This window comes from Camarhynchus parvulus, chromosome 23 (assembly GCF_901933205.1).
Source record: "Camarhynchus parvulus chromosome 23, STF_HiC, whole genome shotgun sequence".
Classification (NCBI taxonomy): domain Eukaryota; kingdom Metazoa; phylum Chordata; class Aves; order Passeriformes; family Thraupidae; genus Camarhynchus; species Camarhynchus parvulus.
The window spans coordinates 1976504-1996340 of record NC_044593.1 but is presented as its reverse complement, the minus strand read 5'-3'; the positions used below and the strand labels follow the sequence as shown (position 1 = coordinate 1996340).

The following is a 19837-nucleotide window of genomic DNA, read 5'->3' as shown; positions in this document are numbered from 1 at the left end:
GGGCAGGGGGATGCAGGCACGGGGAGAGGGCAGGGAGCAAGGCAGGAGGGCGGGGAGGATGGACAGATGGATGGAGGGATGGATGGATGGGTGGACGGACACAGGCAAGAAGCAAATGGGAGGAGGAGAAGAAAGAGAGAGAGAGAGAGAGAGAGAAAGAGAGCGTCGGGTTAGTCGAGGGCGGCGGCTGTTAATGGCGAGGGGGGGTGGCCAAGCGGCAGGGGAGGGGGCGGGCACGGAGGGGGGCTGCGGCCTGCGGACCCCCCTTTCCCGGGGGGGCTGCCCCCCAAATTCTGCCCCTCCAGCGGCCCCCAACGAGGGGCTGTGCTCACCCCCGGCTTGGCCCCCGCCGCCCACTGATGCAGTGAAATCTGCCCCACCCCGAGCCCGCTGCTTGGGCACCCCGTGCCCAGCCCCCGGCAGGGTGTGGGGGTCGGGGGGCAGCCCCGGGGACCCCCCCACGGGGCGCAGGGCACTTACCCAGCTCGCTGCTTTTTGGACTTATCTGAAATGCCGTCGCGGGACATGAGCTTGTTGAAGACGATGATGCCCACCAGCATGTTCACCTGCGGGAGGGTGGGCTCAGCGCTGGCACCGAGCCCCCTGCCCGCGGCAGCAGCTGCCACCAGCCCCCCCAGCGCGGGGTTTGGGGGGTGCAGGGCTCACCAGCACGATGACAGCAGCGGGTCCCACGAAGGCGTAGAGCAAACCGCCCTCCAGCGAGAGCCAGCAGCTGCAGGGGACACAGGGTGGCAGGTCAGGGGACAGCCCTGTGGTTGTCCCCTGCTCCCAGCCAGCTGGCAGCAGCCACCGTACCCCGCCCCGTGTCCCCTGTGCCCACCGCCCCGTGTCCCCTGTCCCCACGTACTAGCTCGCTGTCCCGTAGCCTTTGGTCCGTGTGAAGCCAACGGAGACGGCGACCACGAGCGCTGGCAACCCTGGAGAGGGGACACGGCGCTGGAGGAGCTGGAGGAAGGTGGCACTGTCCCCCTCCCGTGCCAGCTCCAGGGGTGGGGACAGCGATGGAGCTCCTCTGACAGCTCCCCACGGCCACCACCGAGACACCTGGGTCTGCTTTCCTCTGCTGTGCCTCAGTTTCCCCTCTGATGTGTCGCAGACATGTTTTAGGAAAAATCCTTTCCTTAGGATTTTTCCTCCTGCAGAAGCTGAGAGGCCTCAGGAACAAAATGTAAACATTGATTATCTGCTGCTGTGGAATGCAACAGGGGGATCTGCGATCGGTCTCATGTGGTTGTTTCTAATTAATGGCCAATCACAGCCCAGCTGGCTCGGACTCTCTGAGACACAAACCTTTGTTATCATTCTTTCTTTTTATATTCTTAGCCAGCCTTCTGATGAAATCCTTTCTTCTATTCTTTTAGTCTAGTTTTAATATAATATAGATCATAAAATAACAAATCAAGCCTTCTGAAACACCAAGTCAGAGCCTCGTCTCTTCCCTCACCCTCAGACCCCTGTGAGCACCCCTGTCACACTGATGAGCCTGGGGGGTACCAGGGAAGGGGGAGGGGTGCCCCCCTGCCAGCCAGGCCGGGCTCTTACCCCATCCCAAGCACAGGAAGCGTTTCCTGACCAGGCGTGTCCGGATCCGGCCGATCACCGCCAGGTAGGACTGCCAGGCCTCGGTCAGCACCCAGCAGAAGGACGAGAGGAAGAAGAAGTGGAGGAAGGCGGCGGTCATGGTGCACACGCCCTGCGGGGGACACGGGGACATCACGGGGACATCAGCGTCTGGCACCGTGGTGGTTAAACCCCCACGCCCGGCGAGGTTTGTGTCAAAGCCAGGGGCGGGCGCGGGGGATTTAATCCCGGGATCGAGTTAATCCAAATCCAATCTGCAGCTGGGAGCCAGCAGGGGACCAGGCGAGTGGCCGAGGGTGGCAGGGTGGTGGCAGGGTGGTGGCAGGGTGGTGGCACCCACCTTGCTGAGCATCTGGGACTGGCCCACGAGGATGAGGATGTTGGAAGCCAGGATGGAGACGCAGAAGTTGAGCAGGATGATGGAGCGCTCCGACTTGATGAACCTGCGGCAGGAGTGGCGTGGGACCAGCCTGTCCCTTGTCCTATGTCCCCGTCCCTGTCCCTGTCCCATGTCCTTGTCCCTGTCCCTGTCCCTGTCCCCCATCCCCTGTCCCTGTTCCTGTCCCATGTCCCCTGTCCCATGTCCCTGTCTCATGTCCCTGTCCCTGTCCCATGTCCCCATCCCCTGTCCCTTGCTGCCACAGGATGGGCATTCTCCTGTGGTGGGGACAGCCCCTGGCATCTTCTCCCACCCAGGTTTTCCATTCCCATTAATCCAATTGATGTTGAGCCTTCCCCAGTGCCCTGTCCCCCTTTGTCACCCCCTCCCCACACAGCCCCACGCCCCAGGAGCCCCCCATGTCCCCATGTCCCCTGGGGTCACCTCCAGAAGGCGGCGTAGATCACCAGCAGGGTCAGCAGGGCCATGCAGGACACGGCGCAGCCGATCATCAGTGGCACCGACGGTGTCCCCGAGGGGTCCATGGCCTGGGGGGACACCGGGGGGACAGGCTGAGCCCAGCCCCCTCCCCACTGCTCCCTGACAGCCTCTCTGGGCCCTCCAGGTGCCAGAAGGGGTCGGTGGCAGAGGTGGCACAGCCAAAGGGGACTCTGTGCCAACAGGGAATGGCAATGGGGTGCCCCCGCCCCTCCTGGCACACTGCAGCCCCTGTATTGAGCTCTAGGGACCATGGCAGCCCCTGCCCACACAAACCCACCCTGCTGGGGGTGCTGGGGGTGCCAGGGGGTGCTGGGGGTGCTGGGACCCTTCCCCTGGCTGCTGGGGACACCCCAAGCCTCCAGTGCCCACCTCACCCTAGAGATGTTCCGTGCCCATCTGGTGCCCACCTCATCCTAGAGATGCTCCATACCCACCCAGTGCCCACCTCATCCCAGAAATGCTCCATACCCCACCTCACCAGAGCCCCCCCCCCCAGTGCCCACCTCATCCCAGAAACGCTCCGTGCCCATCCAGTGCCCACCTCATCCTAGAGATGCTCCATACCCATCCAGTGCCCACCTCATCCCGGAAATGCTCCGTGCCCATCCAGTGCCCACCTCATCCCAGAAATGCTCCGTGCCCATCCAGTGCCCACCTCATCCTAGAAATGCTCCATACCCATCCAGTGCCCACCTCATCCTGGAAATGCTCCGTGCCCATCCAGTGCCCACCTCATCCTGGAAATGCTCCAGCCCACCTCATCCTGGAAATGCTCCATGCCCATCCCCACCTTCCCTCAGGACCGCCCCTGCCCAGCCCGGGGCTCACCCCTCACCCCCATCCCGTGTCCCCAGCGGGCTGGTGGCTGTCCCCAGGCTGTCCCTGTCCCCTACCAGGTCTCTGGGCAGCTGGGCAAGCACGGCGAAGGTGGCGAGCTGGCGGCACTGGCACTTGGTGTGCGCCGGGAGGGTCTCCAGGGTTTGGCAGCTCTCCGTGTCCCAGTTTCCCAAGCCAGCATCCCTGATTAATGGCAAGAGAGAGCGGAGGGAGAGCAATTTGAAATGATCAAACACGCGGCAGCCCCTCACGCCTCTCTGGAGTTAACCCCTTCCTGGCCTTGCCCGGTGGGAGGCACAAAGGGGGCACTGCCAGGGGAGCCCCCCGAGTCTGGGGACAGGGGTGAAGCCATCCCTGCACTGGAAGGCCTCGGGTTTAATCATCCCACAGAGATTTGGGAGGCAAGAAACACCACGGAGAGGGGCAGGGCAGTGCCAGGACAGGCAGGAACAGCCCCAAGAGCCCCCTGGCCCCTGTGTCCCCTCCCAGGGGGGTGCAATGATTCCCTCTCTCCATGGGGTCCTCATTATGAGAACCCCTCTGTCCCTCATTATGGGGACCCCTCTGTCCCTCATTATGGGGACCCCTCTGTCTTCGGGATCCCTCATTATGAGGAGCCCTCATTATGGGGACCCCTCTGTCCTTGGAACCCCTCTTGCCCTTGGGGAGCCCTCCCGCCCTTGGGGATCCTTCTGTCATGGGGCCTCTCCTGTTAGAAGGATCTCTCCACCATGGGGACCCCTCCTTTTATGGGAACCCCCCTTTTACGGGCACCCACCCCCTTGGGGACCCTCCTGCCATGGGGACCCTTTGTATTAAAGGGATTTCCCCACCCTGGGGACCCTTCCTGTCACAGGGACCCCTCCTGCCAGGGGATGCCCCCAGTGAGGGGGCAGAGAGTGGGGTGGCACTGCCACGCCCAGGGAGAGCAGCCAGAGCCCCCAGCGCATCAGGAAAACCGGGAACTGGGTCTGTGGGACAGCTGGGGACTGTCCCTGGGGCAGGGCTGAGACCTGCCATGCTCATCACAGCCAACACCTCCCCCCGGTTTGGGGGATGAATGGAACCAGTGACCCCAAACCGGGGGGTTCCCGCGGCTACCTGGGCAGGGGGGTTGGCAGTGCCCACCCCAGCCCGCAGTGCTGCCCGCCCCCCTTCCTGCCCTACTTTCCCTCGTTCCTGCCAGCGCTAACAAATCACATCTGGCAGCCTGGCAGCGGCTCCGGGGCCGCATCGATCCCGGGGGAGCTCAATTCACCCGTGCCAGTGGGGCTGGCATGTGGGAAGGGATGGTCCTGGCTCCTCATCCCTGTTCCCATTCCTGCTCCACCCCAGCCCTCCCATCCCTGTTCCCATCCCTGTTCCCATATCCCTGTTCCCCCATCTCTGTTCCATCCCAGCCCTCCCACCCCTGTTCCCTGTCTCTGCTCCCATGCCTGTTCCCTGTTCCCTGTCCCCATCCCTGTCCCCATCCCTGTCCCCATCCCTGTCCCCATCCCTGCTCCCTGTCCCTGTTCCCTGTCCCTGTTTCCATCCCTGTTCCCCCATCCCTGTTCCTTGTCCCTGTCCCCCATCCCTGTCCCCACCCCTGCTCCACTCCCCTCCAGCAGCTCCCTGGCACTGCCAGCCCCACCCCATCACCAGAGTGTCCCCGTGTCCCCGTGCCCCTGCCCCTCACTCACGTCCTCGAGTAGTCCCAGGTGACACACTGCGGGTGGGACGTGCCCTGCGGACACAGGGACAGGTTAGAGCTGCCCCCAGCCCTGTCCCCACCCCACGAGGGACGTGCCACCCCTTGGGGACATTCCCCGGGTGTCCCAGGGGTGGCACGTCCCCATGGTGGGCACAGGGACCATGCCATGAATTGGGAACTGCTGGTGACAGGGACCCACATGGGACTGGGAGGGGACACGGTGATGGGACAGTGATGGGACAGCGGGGTGACACATGGGTGGCGTGGGAGGGGACACTCATGGTGGGGATGAAGGAACTCATTGATGACACAGGAGGGTTGACGATGAGGAAGGGCAACGCCACGGGAGGGGACAGTCACGATGACAATGTGGGACAAGGGACACTTGTGGATGACACAGAGGGGGACGCTCACAGTGACGTGGGAAGGGGACACAGTGATGATGAGGGACATGAACAGTCACGTAGACATGGCAGGGGGGACACAGGCTGGTGACACAGGGAGGGGACACTGATGACATTGGAGGGGGACACAGGTTGATGTCATGGGAGGAGACACATTGGCGATGTGGGAAGGGACATTCATGGTGACACAGGAGAGGGACACACACTGGTGACATGGGAAGGGGCACATTCATGTTGATGACGTGGGAAGGGACATTCACAGTGACATGGGAAAGGGACACTCACTCTGGTGACATGGGAAGGGACATTGCTGATGCCAAGGGAGGGGACACTCAAGGGAGGGGACACTCACATTGATAATGTGGGAAGGGACATCCCCGGTGACATGGGAGGGGACACTCACGTTGATGATGTGGGACAGCTCCACCAGCACGAGCGGCTCCGCGGGCCGGGTGGGCGGGCGCACCGTCACCGTCAGCACCTTGGAGGTGACGGCCAGGGGGCTCCTGCGGGAAGGGACACGGGCTGTGACAGGCCGGGGGACAGCGGGGGACACGGCGGGCGGCGCCACTCACCTGGGCGGGGGCAGGATGAGCCCCAGCGTGCGGTACAGCACCGCCCCGATGACAAAGTGTGACGATTCCTCGGCTTCTGCAGAGAGAGAGAGGCACGGGCTGGGTGACACAAAGTGGGGGACATGCAGGGCAGGCCAGATGTGTGCCCAGATGTGTGGGGCACACTGCTCAAGGGCGCACGTGGTCACCTGCACACGCCTGCAGGGTGCTGCTCACGTGTGTGTGAATGGGAGCCAGATGTGAGCCCACATCTGTAACAGGTGTGCGCTCGTGGACAACTCCAGATGGGCACGCTCATGTGTGTACACACCTGTACAGTCCCAGATGTGCAGGCTCACACATGTGTGCATGTCCAGATGTGCAGGAGCATGTTCACATTCACACCTGTTTGCACACACCTGCACGCTCCCAGATGTGCACGCTCCCAGCGTGCACACCTCCAGATGTGCAGGCTCACACACGTGTGCACATCCAGATGTGCACTCACATGTGCATGTTCACACCTGTGTGCACACCTGCACACTCCCAACATGCACAGCTCCAGATGTGCAGGCTCACACACCTGCGCACACCCAGATGTTCACGTTCACACCCGTGCACACACCTGCACGCTCCCAGATGTGCACACTCATTGATCTCCAGATGTGCAAGCACACACCAGTGCGCTATCCCAGACATGCAGCAACATTCAGGCGGACACACGCCCACCTCCAGCTGTGCACACCCCCGCCAGATGTGCCCACAGCTGGGCTCTCCCCGCTCACCTGCCGAGGCGAGGCTCAGCACCTCCCTGGGGATGAAGAGCTTGTCCTCGGAGCTGCGGGCCCAGTCCTTCATGCCCCGCCGGCCCCGCATGGGGAAGTTGATGTCGCTGGACACGGCGGACACGGGCTCCCGCTGGATGCTGGTCACTGTCAGGGGACACCGGTGTCACCTCCCCGCTCCTGGGTGCCCTCAGGTCCCCACACTCGTGTGGTGGTGGTCCCAGGATGAGGGAAGAGATAAGAATGTTGACTCCATGTTTCAGAAGGCTTGATTTATTATTTTTATATATATATATAATATATACATTATATATATAAAATATATACATTATATATATAATATATACATTATATATATAATATATTATATTATATCTATTTGATTTATATACATAAATTAAATTTATAATATATTATATATTTTATATATTATATATAATATATTATATATAATATATTATCTATTTATTATACAAATATATATAAGTCTATAAAATATATAAATATATAAATATATAAATGTTATATAAATATATATATTTATTATTTTATTATATATATTATATTAAAACTATACTAAAAGAATAGAAGAAAGGATTTCATCATAAGGCTGGCTAAGAATAGAAAAGACTGATAATAAAATCTTGTGACTGACCAGACAGTCCAAGGCAGCTGGGCTGTGATTGGCCATTAATTAGAAACAACCACATGAGACCCATCACAGATGCACCTGTTGCATTCCACAGCAGCAGATAATCATTGTTTAGATTTTGTTCCCGAACTTCTCAAGAAAAATAATCCTAAGGAAAGGATTTTTCATAAAATATCATGGCTCCACACTCGCCCTGCTGTCGCAGACATCTTTTATAAAAAATCTTTTCCTTAGGATTTTTCCTCCTGAGAAGCTGAGAGGCCTCAGGAACAAAATGTAAACAATGATTTTCTGCTGCTGTGGAATGCAACAGGTGCATCTGTGATTGGTCTCGTGTGGTTGTTTCTAATTAATGGCCAATCACAGCCCAGCTGCCTTGGACAGAGAGTCCAAGACACAAGCCTTTGTTATTCATTCCTTCTTTTTCTATTCTTAGCCAGCCTTCTGATGAAATCCTTTCTTCTATTCTTTTAGTATAGTTTTAATATAATATATATCATAAAATAAGAAATCAAGCCTTCTGAAACATGGAGTCAGATCCTCGTCTCTTCCCTCTTCCTCAGACCCCTGTGAACCCGGTCACACTCTGCCACTCACCCAGGTTGTCAGTGACAATGAGGGAGCTCTGGAAAGCCTTCAGCGCGTTCCCCACCAGGTGGATGAAGTCTTCCACCACCTTCATCAGGTGCACGGAGCCGGGAGAGACCTGTGGGACATGGGAGCAGCTCCGGAACCGCCGGGATTTGTCACCACAGTGGGGACACCCGCAGGGTGGGGACACCCCAGCTGCCACCACCACACCCCCCGCGCCACTCACCTGCTGGGCATCCTCCCACTTCTCACGATTCTCAGCGTCCACCATGTAGCTCACCACCTGGAAGAAGCGCTGCGGGGACGGGGCTCAGCGGGGCTGGGGACAAGACCGACGGACAAACCGCCACCTCCCCGGGGATTGGGGGACCCTCTCCATCCCCCTGGCCGCTACCTGCACGTCCTCGGAGGACGGGATGTAGGTGGCCCTCTTGAAGGTGTCGGTGACGTTGCGCAGGATGTCCACGGAGAAGAGCAGGTCCCCGCTGTAGTAGCTCTTGCGGGCCATGAGCTCCAGCAGGCTCCGCACCACCTGGGACATGCCCTCCCCTGCCAGCACCCGCTGGCCCTTGGCCAGGTGCTCCCGCAGCTGGCACGGGGAGGGGACAGCCGTGTCACCTCGCTGCCACCACCCCACAGCGGTGCTGAGCGCCCCTTATTGCCCCCAGAGCCCAGGGGACACCGCGGAGTTAATTAAGGCAGATGCGGGATGAGGGAGTCCGCAGGGGTTTGGGGACATCCAGGGTGGTCTGGGGACATTCACAGGGGTTTGGGGACATCCAGGGTGGTCTGGGGACATCCAGTGGGTCTGGGGTCATCCTCCACATCCCAAAAGCCTTTTCCCAAACACTGGGAACGCAACTCAAACACGCCAGCTCTGGGATTGGGATATTTTTCCAGGCACACAGAGGTCTGTGGGTGGTCACAGGACTCTGGGGACATCCAGAGAGGTCTGGGGACATCCAGGGAGGTCAGGGGACATCCATGGGGGTCAGGGGGCATCCTGTCCATCCCAGAAACCTCTTCCCAAACACACAGGAACACAACTCCAACCAGAACCCCCCCTCCAGCTCTGGGATGGGATCCCTCTTCCCACCCCACAGGGGATTCCATGGGGGATCTTCCCATCCCAAGAGCCATTTCCCCCTTTTCCCGCCCACCCACGGACCCGTGCCTCAGTTTCCCCATGCCAACGAGGTCAAGGATGGGACAGAGCCCCAGGGACAGGGACAGGGGACAGAAGGGGCCGTGCCAGAGCGGGCACCTACTGAGAGATGCAAGTATCTGTACTCGTGGGACACGCAGCGGGCGAAGCTGGGCACGCCCCAATAGGCGACCCCATGAGGGCTCAGCAGGCACCGGCGGCTGGCAGTCCCTGTGACGGAGATTTGGGGTTGGGGCTGGCGCTGCCATCCCTTCCTGGCACCCCCATGCCACCCACAGCCCCCTGTGCAACTCCAGGGCCAGGGGATTTAGGGGCGCTTGACCCCAATATCACCAACAGACCCCTGTGCAACTCCAGGGCCAGGGAATTTAGGGGCGCTTGACCCCAATATCACCCGCAGACCCCTGTGCAACTCCAGGGCCAGGGGATTTAGGGGTGCTTGACCCCAATGTCACCTACCTCCCCCTGCCCTGCTCCAGATGCCATGACCCCAATGCCACCCCCTGCCCCCAGATCTTTGGGGTGGCTCAACCCAAATGCCACCCACACCCTCTACTCCAGGTCAGAGGGGTTTGGGCCAATTATCCCTCATGCCACCCACTGCCCTTGGGGTTTGGGGTGGTCAATCCTCCACCACTCCCTGCCCTGCTCCAGATGCCTTGACCCCAATGCCACCCCTGTCTCTTTGGGGTGGCTTTGGGGTGGTTCAACCCAAATGCCACCCACACCCTCTACCCTGCTCCAGCCCACAGAAGTTTGGGCCGTTTGTCCCTCATCCCACCCACTGCCTTTGGGGTTTGGGGTGCCCAACCAGCCACCACCACCCTGCCCTGTGCCAGCCCCGGGGACATCTGGGGTCACCTGTGGCGTTGGGGGGACATTTGTTGTAGATGATCTCCCCTGCAGCCGTCTTCTTCCAGGTCATCAGCATCACGTACTCGTCCTTGCACATCTCGTGGTAGGCTGGGTGGGGAAGGGGGGATCAGCAAGGCCCAGATTTGGGGGCGAGGGGCGCTGTGGGGTGGGGGGCACCCCATACCTGGGCATTTCTTCTCGTTGCAGGTCTTCACCTCCTCGCCGGTGCCCTCGCAGGGGTAGCCCTGCATGCCCGAGCCCTCGCACATGCGGAAGCGCCGCTGCCAGCCGGTGTCGCAGGTCTTGGAGCAGAGGCTCCAGTGGTTCCAAGGGCCCCACTTGCTGTCTGCTGTGGGGATGGGGACACTGTGGGACACCTGGCTCTGTGCACGGACAGTGACACCCGCGGGGACGGGGACAGGCCACCCTCGGCGCTGCCCCGCGCGCTGTGAGCCGAAACGCCACAGGGTGTGAAATGCGTGGGTCGGTGATTGAAATCTCTTTTAGAGCAGACTGACATCCTGCTGTGGATGCCATCCTGCTGCAGATGATGCCCATCCTGCTGCAGATGCCCATCCTGCTGCAGATGCCACCCTGCTGCAGATGCCCATCCTGCTGCAGATGATGCCCATCCTGCTGCAGATGCCACCCTGCTGCAGATGATGCCATCCTGCTGCAGATGATGCCCATCCTGCTGCAGATGATGCCATCCTGCTGCAGATGCCCATCCTGCTGCAGGTGCCCATCCTGCTGCAGATGATGCCATCCTGCTGCAGATGATGCCCATCCTGCTGCGGATGATGCCCATCCTGCTGCAGGTGCCCCTCACTCCCTGCCACCATCCACGGGAAGAGCAGAGGTACATTCCCTGTTATTTGGCTTTTTCTCCATTTCCCTTTGTTTGGGCAAGGCCGCTCGAACTTGTAAACTCCAGAGCACGAATTTAGCTGAAGACGCATTCCCAGGCTTTCCCAAGGTTATCAATTCATGCCCTACTTTGTCCCAAAATTGAATATTGTGGAGAAATTTGTGGGAAGTGTAGAAAAAGCCACCTAATACAGCCACCACCTCCCTCTGTGGCTGCCACCGGTGCCACCACTTCTCCTACAAATAAGGAGCAGCTCGAAGGACAGGATGAGGACCCCATGGTCCATCCTCTGCCCGGTGTCCCCACGCCCAGAGCTGTCCCCAGCCCCGTGTGCACAGTGACATCTCCCTCGTGCTTGTGCGCCCAAAGCACGGCGGGACCCGCCGCCGCCTGGCACCGACGGGTCCCCAACGCGACCGGGACAAGGACAGTGCCAACCCCCGGCTCCTCCAGCTGAGACATGCCCGGTGATCCCTGGCATCACCGAAATTCCCAGCAGTCCCGAAATTCCCAGTATTCCCAGTTCAGGAGGCACAGGGACATTTATTGAGGCGTGACACCGCGAGGACACCGCGGGGACACCTCAAGGCCCAGCCGGGACCTCCCAGCCCGCGGGGACCCCCCGATTCCCGAAAAATTCCCAAGGAATTCCCGGGGGGTGGGACGGGCCCCTGGCCCCGAGTTGGTAGTGCTGGGAGGGACGGGGACACCGCGGGGACACTGTGGGGACGCTGTGGGGTGGCACTGCAGTCCCTGTCCCCGTCCTGGGGGTGGCACTGGGACCCTCCTGTCCCAGTTCCTGTCCTTGTCCCCGTGTCCCCCTCCCGGGGGTGGCAGTGCCATCCCCCCGTGCCCATCCCCGGGGGTGTCCCTCTGTCCCTGTCCCATTGTTGCTGCCCCTGTCACCCTGTGTGACACACGTCCGTGTCCCCCTGTCGCTGTCCCCATCCCAGAGGTGGCACTGCTCTCCACCTGTCCCTGTCCGTGTCCTCTGTCCCTGTGTCGCTGTCCCTGTCCTGGACATGGCATTGCCGTCCCCCTGTCCGTGTTACCGTCCCTTGCCCCTGTCCTCCTCTCCATGTCCCTGTCCCCGTCCTTGTCCCTATTCCCCTGTCGCTGTCCCTGTCCGTGTCCCTATTCCCCTGTTGCTGTCCCTGTCTGTGTCCCCATTACCCTGCCCCTGTCCTCCTCTCCATGTCCCTATCCCCATCCGTGTCCCTGTCCCCGTCCATGTCCCTGTTCCCCTGTACCCATCCCCTGTCCGTGTCCCTGTTCCCCTGTGTCTGTTCCCATCTGTGTCCCTGTTCCCCTGCCCCTGTCCCCGTCCGTGTCCCTGTTCCCCTGTCCTCCTCTCCATGTCCCTGTTCCCCTGTCCTCCTCTCCGTGTCTCTGTTCCCCAGTTGCTGTCCCCTCTCCATGTCCCTGTTCCCCTGTCCCCATCCCCTGTCCATGTCCCTGCTCCCCTGTCCTCCTCTCCATGTCCCTGTTCCCCTGTCCCCATCCCCTGTCCGTGTCCCTGTTCCCCTGTCCTCCTCTCCATGTCCCTGTTCCCCTGTCCCCATCCCCTGTCCATGTCCCTGTTCCCCTGTCCTCCTCTCCGTGTCCCTGTTCCCCTGTCCCCATCCCCTGTCCGTGTCCCGCGCTGGGTGCGCGGTGCCGTCCCCCCTCTCCCGGCGCGCGGGGCCTTACTGGGACAGGTGGGGTTGGAGCACTCCCGGGCGTCGGCGTGGGCCCCCCGGCACTCGGCCCAGCCCTGGGGGGCCGAGACGCTGCACCTGCGCGTCCGCTGCTGGGTGCCGTTGGCACAGGTGACGGAGCAGCGGCTCCAGGCGCCCCACGGCAGCCACTGCCCTTCCACTGCGGGGACAAGGAGAGCGGCGTCTGTAGCCGCGGTTCTCTTCACAGAGAAAAGCAAGGCACAACGTCCCCAGAATGTTTTCGGGAATTCGCTTTCTCTTCGCGGAGAAAAGCAAGGCACACCTTCCCCAGAATGTTTTTGGGGATTCGCTTTCTCTTCGCGGAGAAAAGCAAGGCACACCTTCCCCAGAATGTTTTCGGGGATTCGCTTTCTCTTCACGGAGAAAAGCAAGGCACACCTGCCCCAGAATGTTTTCGGGGATTCGCTTTCTCTTCGCGGAGAAAAGCAAGGCACACCTTCCCACTGGGATTCACATTTGTCGCAGACATCTTTTCATGAAAACTCCTTTCCTTAGGATTTTTCCTCCTGAGAAGCTGAGAGGCCTCAGGAACAAAAAGTAAACATGGATTATCTGCTGCTGTGGAATGCAACAGGGGGATCTGTGATTGGCCCATCTTAGATGTTTATAATTAATGGCCAATCACAGCCCAGCTGGCTCGGACACAGTCCGAGACCGCTGCCTTTGTTATCATTCATTCCTTTCTATTCTATTCTTAGCCAGCCTTCTGATGAAATCTTTTCTTCTATTCTTTTAGTATGGTTTTAATGTAATATACATCATAAAATAATAAATCAAGCCTTCTGAAACATGGAGTCAGATCCTCGTCTCTTCCCTCATCCTCAGACCCCTGTGAGCACCGTCACAGACAATCACGAGATTTTGGGCAGTTGAGTGGAGTTGAGTGCTTGGCAGATTCAGTGTAATACAATGTATTATATAATAGAACAATATAGCATAATAAAGTAATTAATTAGCCTTCTGATATCAGCGGAGTCAGATGCATCATTTCCTGCCTTGTTTTCTGATAGGCATCAGCTCCCACTGCACACTCGGGCTCACCAGGCAACGGGTCCAACATACGGATGTGCCAGCTGGTCCTGGACAGGCGGTGCTGGGAGGGGGGATTGTCACTGGGACTGGTCCCTGCACCGGCTGGGACACAAGGGACACGCTCAGGATGGGGACCTTGGTGTTGCTCACGCTGAACTTAGCGTTTCTGGTATTGCTTCCAAACAAACCCAGAATCCCTGGCATCACTTCCAAGCAAGCCCAGAATCCCTGGCATCACTTCCAACCAAACCAAGAATCCCTGGCATCACTTCTGGCCAAATCCAGCATCCCTGGCATTGGTTTTTACCAAATCGAGCATCCCTGGCATCGCTTCCAAACAAACCCAGAATCCCTGGCATCACTTCCAACCAAACCCAGAATCCCTGGCATCACTTCTGGCCAAATCCAGCATCCCTGGCATCGCTTCTAACCAAATCCAGAATCCCTGGCATTGCTTCTATCCAAACCCAGAATCCCTGGCATCACTTCTGGCCAAATCCAGAATCCCTGGCATCACTTCCAACCACACCCAGAGTCCCTGGCATCGCTTCCAAACAAATCCAGCATCCCTGGCATTGCTTTTTACCAAATCCAGCATCCCTGGCATCACTTCCAACCAAATCCAGCATCCCTGGCATCGTTTCTTGCCAAGCTCAAGGCTCCAGCAGCATCTCACAGGGCAGCCCTGGCCAAAGCCGTGTGCCATGGGTGCCACATCCCTGTCAGAGCTGCTGCAGGAGCAGCTCCCGCACTCCCTCCTGCTCCAGCTGCCCCACGTCACACATGGTGTCCCCATAGGGACAACACCTGAGACATGGCATCCCTGCCCGTCACCACAGAAACCCCACAGCCACCACCACGGCCACTCCTGGCACGCAGGAGGAAGGGACAGCTGTGCCACTGCCACCTGTGCGCAGAGAGACCCTGCGCGCCGCAAGGTCCCTGTGCCACCCCAGTGCCAGGCACAGCAGAGGAGAGGCAAGGAGCCGCCTCCTCCGTGATCCCCTGCCCATGATGGGGTCGTGAGACCCCGGCACGGCCAACAGCACCAAATTTCCTCCTGGATCTCCAGCAGGGACAGGGCAGCGCACCCAGTGTCACAGCACCCGTGCGTCCCAGGTGCCACCCATCCGTCCCAGCACCAGGAGCAGCCCTGGCACTCAGCTGGCACCATCTCCTGACATTCCCAGCAGGAAGAAAAAGCGTGGGGAGAGGGAGGGAGGTACTGACCAGGGCAGGTCTGGATATTGCAGGGCTTGGCCTGCAGCTGGGGGCCCTCGCAGGCCTTCCCTGGGCGCCGCGGGGCCGCGCAGCGCCGCGTCCTGGTCCTGGCGCCTCGCCCGCAGGTCACCGAGCACAGGCTCCACGGGGACCACGGCTCCCACGCGCCAGCAGCTGCAACACAGCACAGCCCGGGGGGGGGGTTGCTGTTTGTGGGCGGTTTGGGAGCTTGGTTTGGTGTTTGAGGGTGTTTTGGGAGCAGGATTTGGTGTTTGAGGGAAGTCTGAGAGCAGGGTTTGCTGTTTGAGGATGGTTTTGGAGCAAGATTTGCTGTTTGAGGGTGATTTTGGAGCAGGATTTGGTGTTTGAGGGCAGTTTGGGAGCAGGATTTGCTGTTTGAGGGTGAGGAAGAGCATCCCCCGTGCCGTGCCAAGTGCTCGGCATCCCCAGCCCACGGCTGGGCGGAGACCTCAGCGATTTTGGAATCAACCTGTGCCATGGCATCCGGCCCTGTGGCCACCTCCTGAATGTCCCCTGATGTCCCCAGGGCTGTCCCTTTGCCACCGCAGCCCCTCCAGCCTCTGGGGGGCCCTGGCACAGCCGACCCCTCATGCCCTGCCCAGGGCTCAGCTGGGCACAGCTCCCGAATTTGTTATCCCAAATCCCTGAGCTGGCAGCGGTGCTCCAGCCTCCCTTGTGGGGTGCTGGCAGTAGCGGCGCACGTCCCCCCAAAGCCACACATGGGTGACCCCAATCCCTGTCAGCACACCCAGCACGATCTGCCCCTCACGTCCACAGGAAAGGATCAGGGACCATCCTAAAGGATGTTCCTCCTCAAGCTCTGATATCCTCGGGGTGCCAGGACAGGGCTGCACTCCCCAGTATGGACACTGCATGTCCTGGGGGTGAAAATCCCTTGAAACACCCCAGATTAGGACAGGGCAGTGTGGCTGCCACTGGGGCACCCTGAGGTCCCTCCAGTGTCCCACGTGAGACACACGGACACCACCACGGACAGACAGGAGATCCTCAGCATCCTGCTCGAGTCGCTGTGCCCCATGTCAGGGGAAACCCCTCGGAATGCCAGGCTCCAAATCCCCCAGGCTCCAGCACAAAGCCTCGGGGACACCCAGGAGCTCACCAGGAGAGAGGATGGAAAGGAGATCCCGAGGCAAACCCCCGGCAGCAGCACCGCTGACAGGGCACAGCGTGCAGGGCACCCATTCCAAGAGAGGATGGAGGGATGCCAACAGCACTCGGAGCACCCCAGCACAGGGCGGGCACCACAACCACGCCAAGCCACCTTTCTCATCCACCACGGCACCCTGAGGACACCCCAGAGACATCCCAGCAACGCATTCTCCCTGTCCCCACCCACCCGCGAGGAGCCGGCAGCTCAGCCCCGCGCTGTCCCCGCGCTGTCCCCTCTGTCCCCCGTACCTGGGCAGGTGGCGGTGTTGTTGCAGGTGCGGGTCTCCCGGAGCAACCCGCTGCACAGCGTCCCGTAGGGAGAGGAGACGCAGGAGCGCGTCCGCACCTGGGAGCCCTGGCCGCACGTCAGCGAGCACACGCTCCACTGCGACCACTCCTCCGCCGCGGGGTCCCCTGAGGGAGACAGCCAGCCTGAGAGCCCGCGGGGGACAGGGGACAGGGGACATGCCAGCAGGGACAGGGAGGTGGCACCGGGGAGCGCAGGGGGTGTGGGTGGCGCTGAGGGTGTCAGTGAGGTGAGGCTGCAGATAGGGGTGGGGAAGGGATTGGGGCACGGGATGGCAGCTGGTGTGAGGGACAGGGTCTGTCCTGGGAGGGGATGGCAGCGCAGGCAGGGTGGGCAGGGTGGGTAGTGGGCAGCAGGGACAGGGTGAGTGGGGTGGGCAGGGTGGGCAGTGGGCAGCACAGCAGGGTGGGCAGGGTGAGCAGGGTGGTCAGTGGGCAGCACGGGCGGAACAGACAGGATGAGCAGGGTGGTCAGTGGGCAACGTGGGTAGGGTGGGCAGCACGGGCAGAACGGGCAGGGTGAGCAAGGTGGGCAGGGTGGGCAGGATGGGCAGAATGGACAGAGTGGGCAGGGGACAACATGGGCAGCATGGGCAGGGTGGGCAGGGTGGGCAGGGTGGGCAGAATGGACAGAGTGGGCAGCATGGGCAGGGTGGGCAGGGTGGGCAGGATGAGCAGTGGGCAGCACGGACAGCCCTCCGCAGCTCCCTCTCCCCACCCCGTCACACGCTGACATTTACAACAACCGGCTCTTATTAAGGTTGATGATGTCTCTGAGGCTCTTGGACAGCCCAGCAGCAGAGCCCATCCGTTTAAATTAAACAGGGATAGATGGGGGAGGGCTCCAGAGGGGACCGTTTGTCCTGGAGACAAGCGGAACGTGGGCTCCGCATCACCCACGGCGGTGACAACGTGCTGGGGCTGCTCCCTGTCACACGGGGACCCCGAGACTGGACAGGGCCACCACTGGGGTCACCCAGGAGCTGCCAGTGGGGCAGAAACCCCGTGAGCAGCCGATTGTGGTGGGAATTCTGCATCTGTAGCAGAGCTGGGGCTCATCCATCTCCCCGCTCGCCTCCGAGCTCTCTGACCATAAATCAGGGAGGCTGGGGAGAGGGGAGCAGCACGTTCAAATTACCCAGATGGATTTGCCAAATAAATACGTTTGAACGAAACAATTAATAGATTTTTTTTTTTCTCCCCGCTTTTGCTGTACAACCCTCGGAGGAAAGTGCAGAGGAAAAAATATATAAATGGAGCAAATTAAGGCAGTCCGTGGGCAGGAAGCTAAAGGGAGTCGCTCCATCTCTGTCACCCCTGCCCAGGTGCACGAGCCTGATGTCACCAGTGTCCCCCTGCCTGTTCCTGGTACCTGTCTGGGCCATGTAGACCCCGGGTTCATCCGCTGACCGTGGCCACTGGGTCTTCACCTTCTGGTTCTCCTCGACCGCATTGCCTAGGAGAGAGAAATGCCCAGATGAGAGTGGGCAGGGGACTGAGGTGGGGACAGGGATGAGGACAGGGATGGGGACAGGTCAGTGCAGGACATTTCAGGTGAATACAGGTGTGCCTGGCCCCATGCTGACACCCCTGAGAGCAAGACCTGGGTGCAGCATGCTCCCAGCACCCCAAACGTGTCACAGCTACCCCAAAATGTCCCAGGCACGGCAGCTGGACCCCAGCCCGGGGTGCCACGTCCCTGGCGCAGGCAGGGTGCCCGTGTCCCCACCATGCCAGGCGGAGGTGCTCTCCTGTCCCCACTTATCAGCTCGCTGCAGTGAGGTGGCACAAATTTATGGCTCGGCTCACCAAAAATAACAAGTGATCCATCAAGGGCGCTTGGCGTGAAATTAACTGGCATGTGCGGGGCCCGGCGGGGGACGCGGCTGCAGGCACAGGGGGACACCTCCCTCGGCCTCCCCCGCACCCCCAGGCCACCTCCCTGTCCTCCAGAGGGACTCCTGTCCCCAAATCTGCGCCCTGGAGCTCCTGTGGGTTCATCCCAGCTGGATGTGCCGTGGGGGACAGAGGGACAGCGCCATCGGTGCCACCCCAGCGATGTCACCCCCAAAACTGCTGTGGTCACTGCTCTGCTGTGGCAGCCAGGAGAGCAGCCAGGCATGGCACAGGCACCTGCCAGCCAAACAGAGCGGTGTCCCCAAAGGATGGAGGGGAGGTGGCATGGGGACACCTGGCACTGGCAGAGTGCTTTGGGCGCATGGTGGCACCCACTGGGACACAGAGCAGGGACACCCAGCCCCAGGCAGGGAGCACAGCCTGCTCTGGCACTGCTTGTGCTGTCAAAAAGACCCGAATTTATCATGTTTTCCTTAAATTGGGGCAACCCTTCAGGGCTCCCTGCTGGCACCCTTAGATCTTGTGCTTGGGCATCCCACTCCAGAATTCCCAGGGGAATGGGAGACACAGGGGGACACTGAGGCGATGCCCAGAGGGGTCTGTGGGGCCACCAGGGCTGAATTCCCCACGGGGCCACCCCCCCTCTGGAAGCACCACAGCGGAATTACACACGGTGCGGCAAGAGCCTGGGGAAAACCATAAATCCCGAGGATATACGAGGGCGTTCTCCCTGGCTGTGTTCGACAGAGACACCAAATTCAATTTCCTTCGGAGAGCACTAAATCCTTGCCTGTCACCACCAGGAGGCTGCAGCCAACCCCAGCACCGCACCCCAGCCTGCCCAGGGGTCCCCCGGCACCCCAGCACAGCACAGCTGGTGGGGGCAAGGATGGGAGGCAATTTTGGGGACATCTGAGGTGTTTTTTGGGGACATCAAGGTGAATCCCAAGGCTGGCTGTGTCCTTGTCCCAGCAGCACCTCGCTGGGGGTTGGTTTCTGAGCAGGGGTGGGTTTGGGGTGAGAGAAACCCAAAATTGGAGCTGCTGGGCCTTGACACAGCAAAAAGAGGGGGGTCATACCTTTGGGGGTCCAACACATCCAAAGTCACCCCACAAAACTCCAATCCACCCACGTGGGAACAAGTGAGGAATGCAAGGTAGGGATTAAGGAATGAAGGAAGGGATTGAGGAATTGGAGATGGGGGTTCTCTGTGTTGCTTTGCTTCCTCTCAGGTTGGAGCATGGAGCCCTTCAGATGGTTTGAACATCACAGAAATCTCCAAAGGACGAGGGCCCAACGTCACGGACTCGCTGAGCAACAGATCTCTGATTGTCACCACGGTGCTGGTAGGGGACTGCCAGCCTGTCACTGTCCTTCCCCACAACCCCAGGGAGATCCCAGGGATCCCCGATGGCTCTGAAAGCTCACAGCACCCCAGTGCCTTTTAAAAGGATGGGACTCGATATAGCATGGATTTGTATCATAAAAGGAATGGGGCCAAGGTGCCCAGAGGGGAACACACACACAGGGGACACTTGGTCTCGGGCAGAAGGGCTGGAACCATTCTTGTATCCCTCAGCAAGGGGTTAGCAGGGCGGAAGCTGAACATAAGCCCTGAACCCCCCT

General features: G+C 60.0%; 1 protein-coding gene across 7 annotated transcripts in view; it reads right to left on the bottom strand.

The window, feature by feature from the left end:
• The window catches only part of ADGRB2 (adhesion G protein-coupled receptor B2), a 35319-nt gene that overhangs the window by 3685 nt on the left and 11797 nt on the right, over window positions 1–19837 (bottom strand). For 3 of the 7 annotated variants that reach the window (XM_030964375.1, XM_030964374.1, XM_030964377.1), the window contains exons 3-22: window positions 17727–17810; window positions 16298–16462; window positions 12576–12743; window positions 10203–10367; window positions 10025–10126; window positions 9267–9373; window positions 8393–8587; window positions 8225–8293; window positions 8005–8113; window positions 6756–6902; window positions 5992–6067; window positions 5820–5922; window positions 5002–5045; window positions 3376–3502; window positions 2426–2529; window positions 1943–2045; window positions 1564–1714; window positions 869–938; window positions 667–733; window positions 481–566 (exon numbers count right to left, since the gene is read on the bottom strand). In XM_030964375.1, coding sequence (XP_030820235.1) covers window positions 481–566; window positions 667–733; window positions 869–938; window positions 1564–1714; window positions 1943–2045; window positions 2426–2529; window positions 3376–3502; window positions 5002–5045; window positions 5820–5922; window positions 5992–6067; window positions 6756–6902; window positions 8005–8113; window positions 8225–8293; window positions 8393–8587; window positions 9267–9373; window positions 10025–10126; window positions 10203–10367; window positions 12576–12743; window positions 16298–16462; window positions 17727–17810 — 2242 coding nt within the window. Of the gene's footprint in view, window positions 1–480; window positions 567–666; window positions 734–868; window positions 939–1563; window positions 1715–1942; window positions 2046–2425; window positions 2530–3375; window positions 3503–5001; window positions 5046–5819; window positions 5923–5991; window positions 6068–6755; window positions 6903–8004; window positions 8114–8224; window positions 8294–8392; window positions 8588–9266; window positions 9374–10024; window positions 10127–10202; window positions 10368–12575; window positions 12744–14866; window positions 15032–16297; window positions 16463–17726; window positions 17811–19837 lie in introns of all 7 variants that reach the window. The other 4 variants (XM_030964380.1, XM_030964376.1, XM_030964378.1 and 1 more) reach the window with 4 other exon arrangements.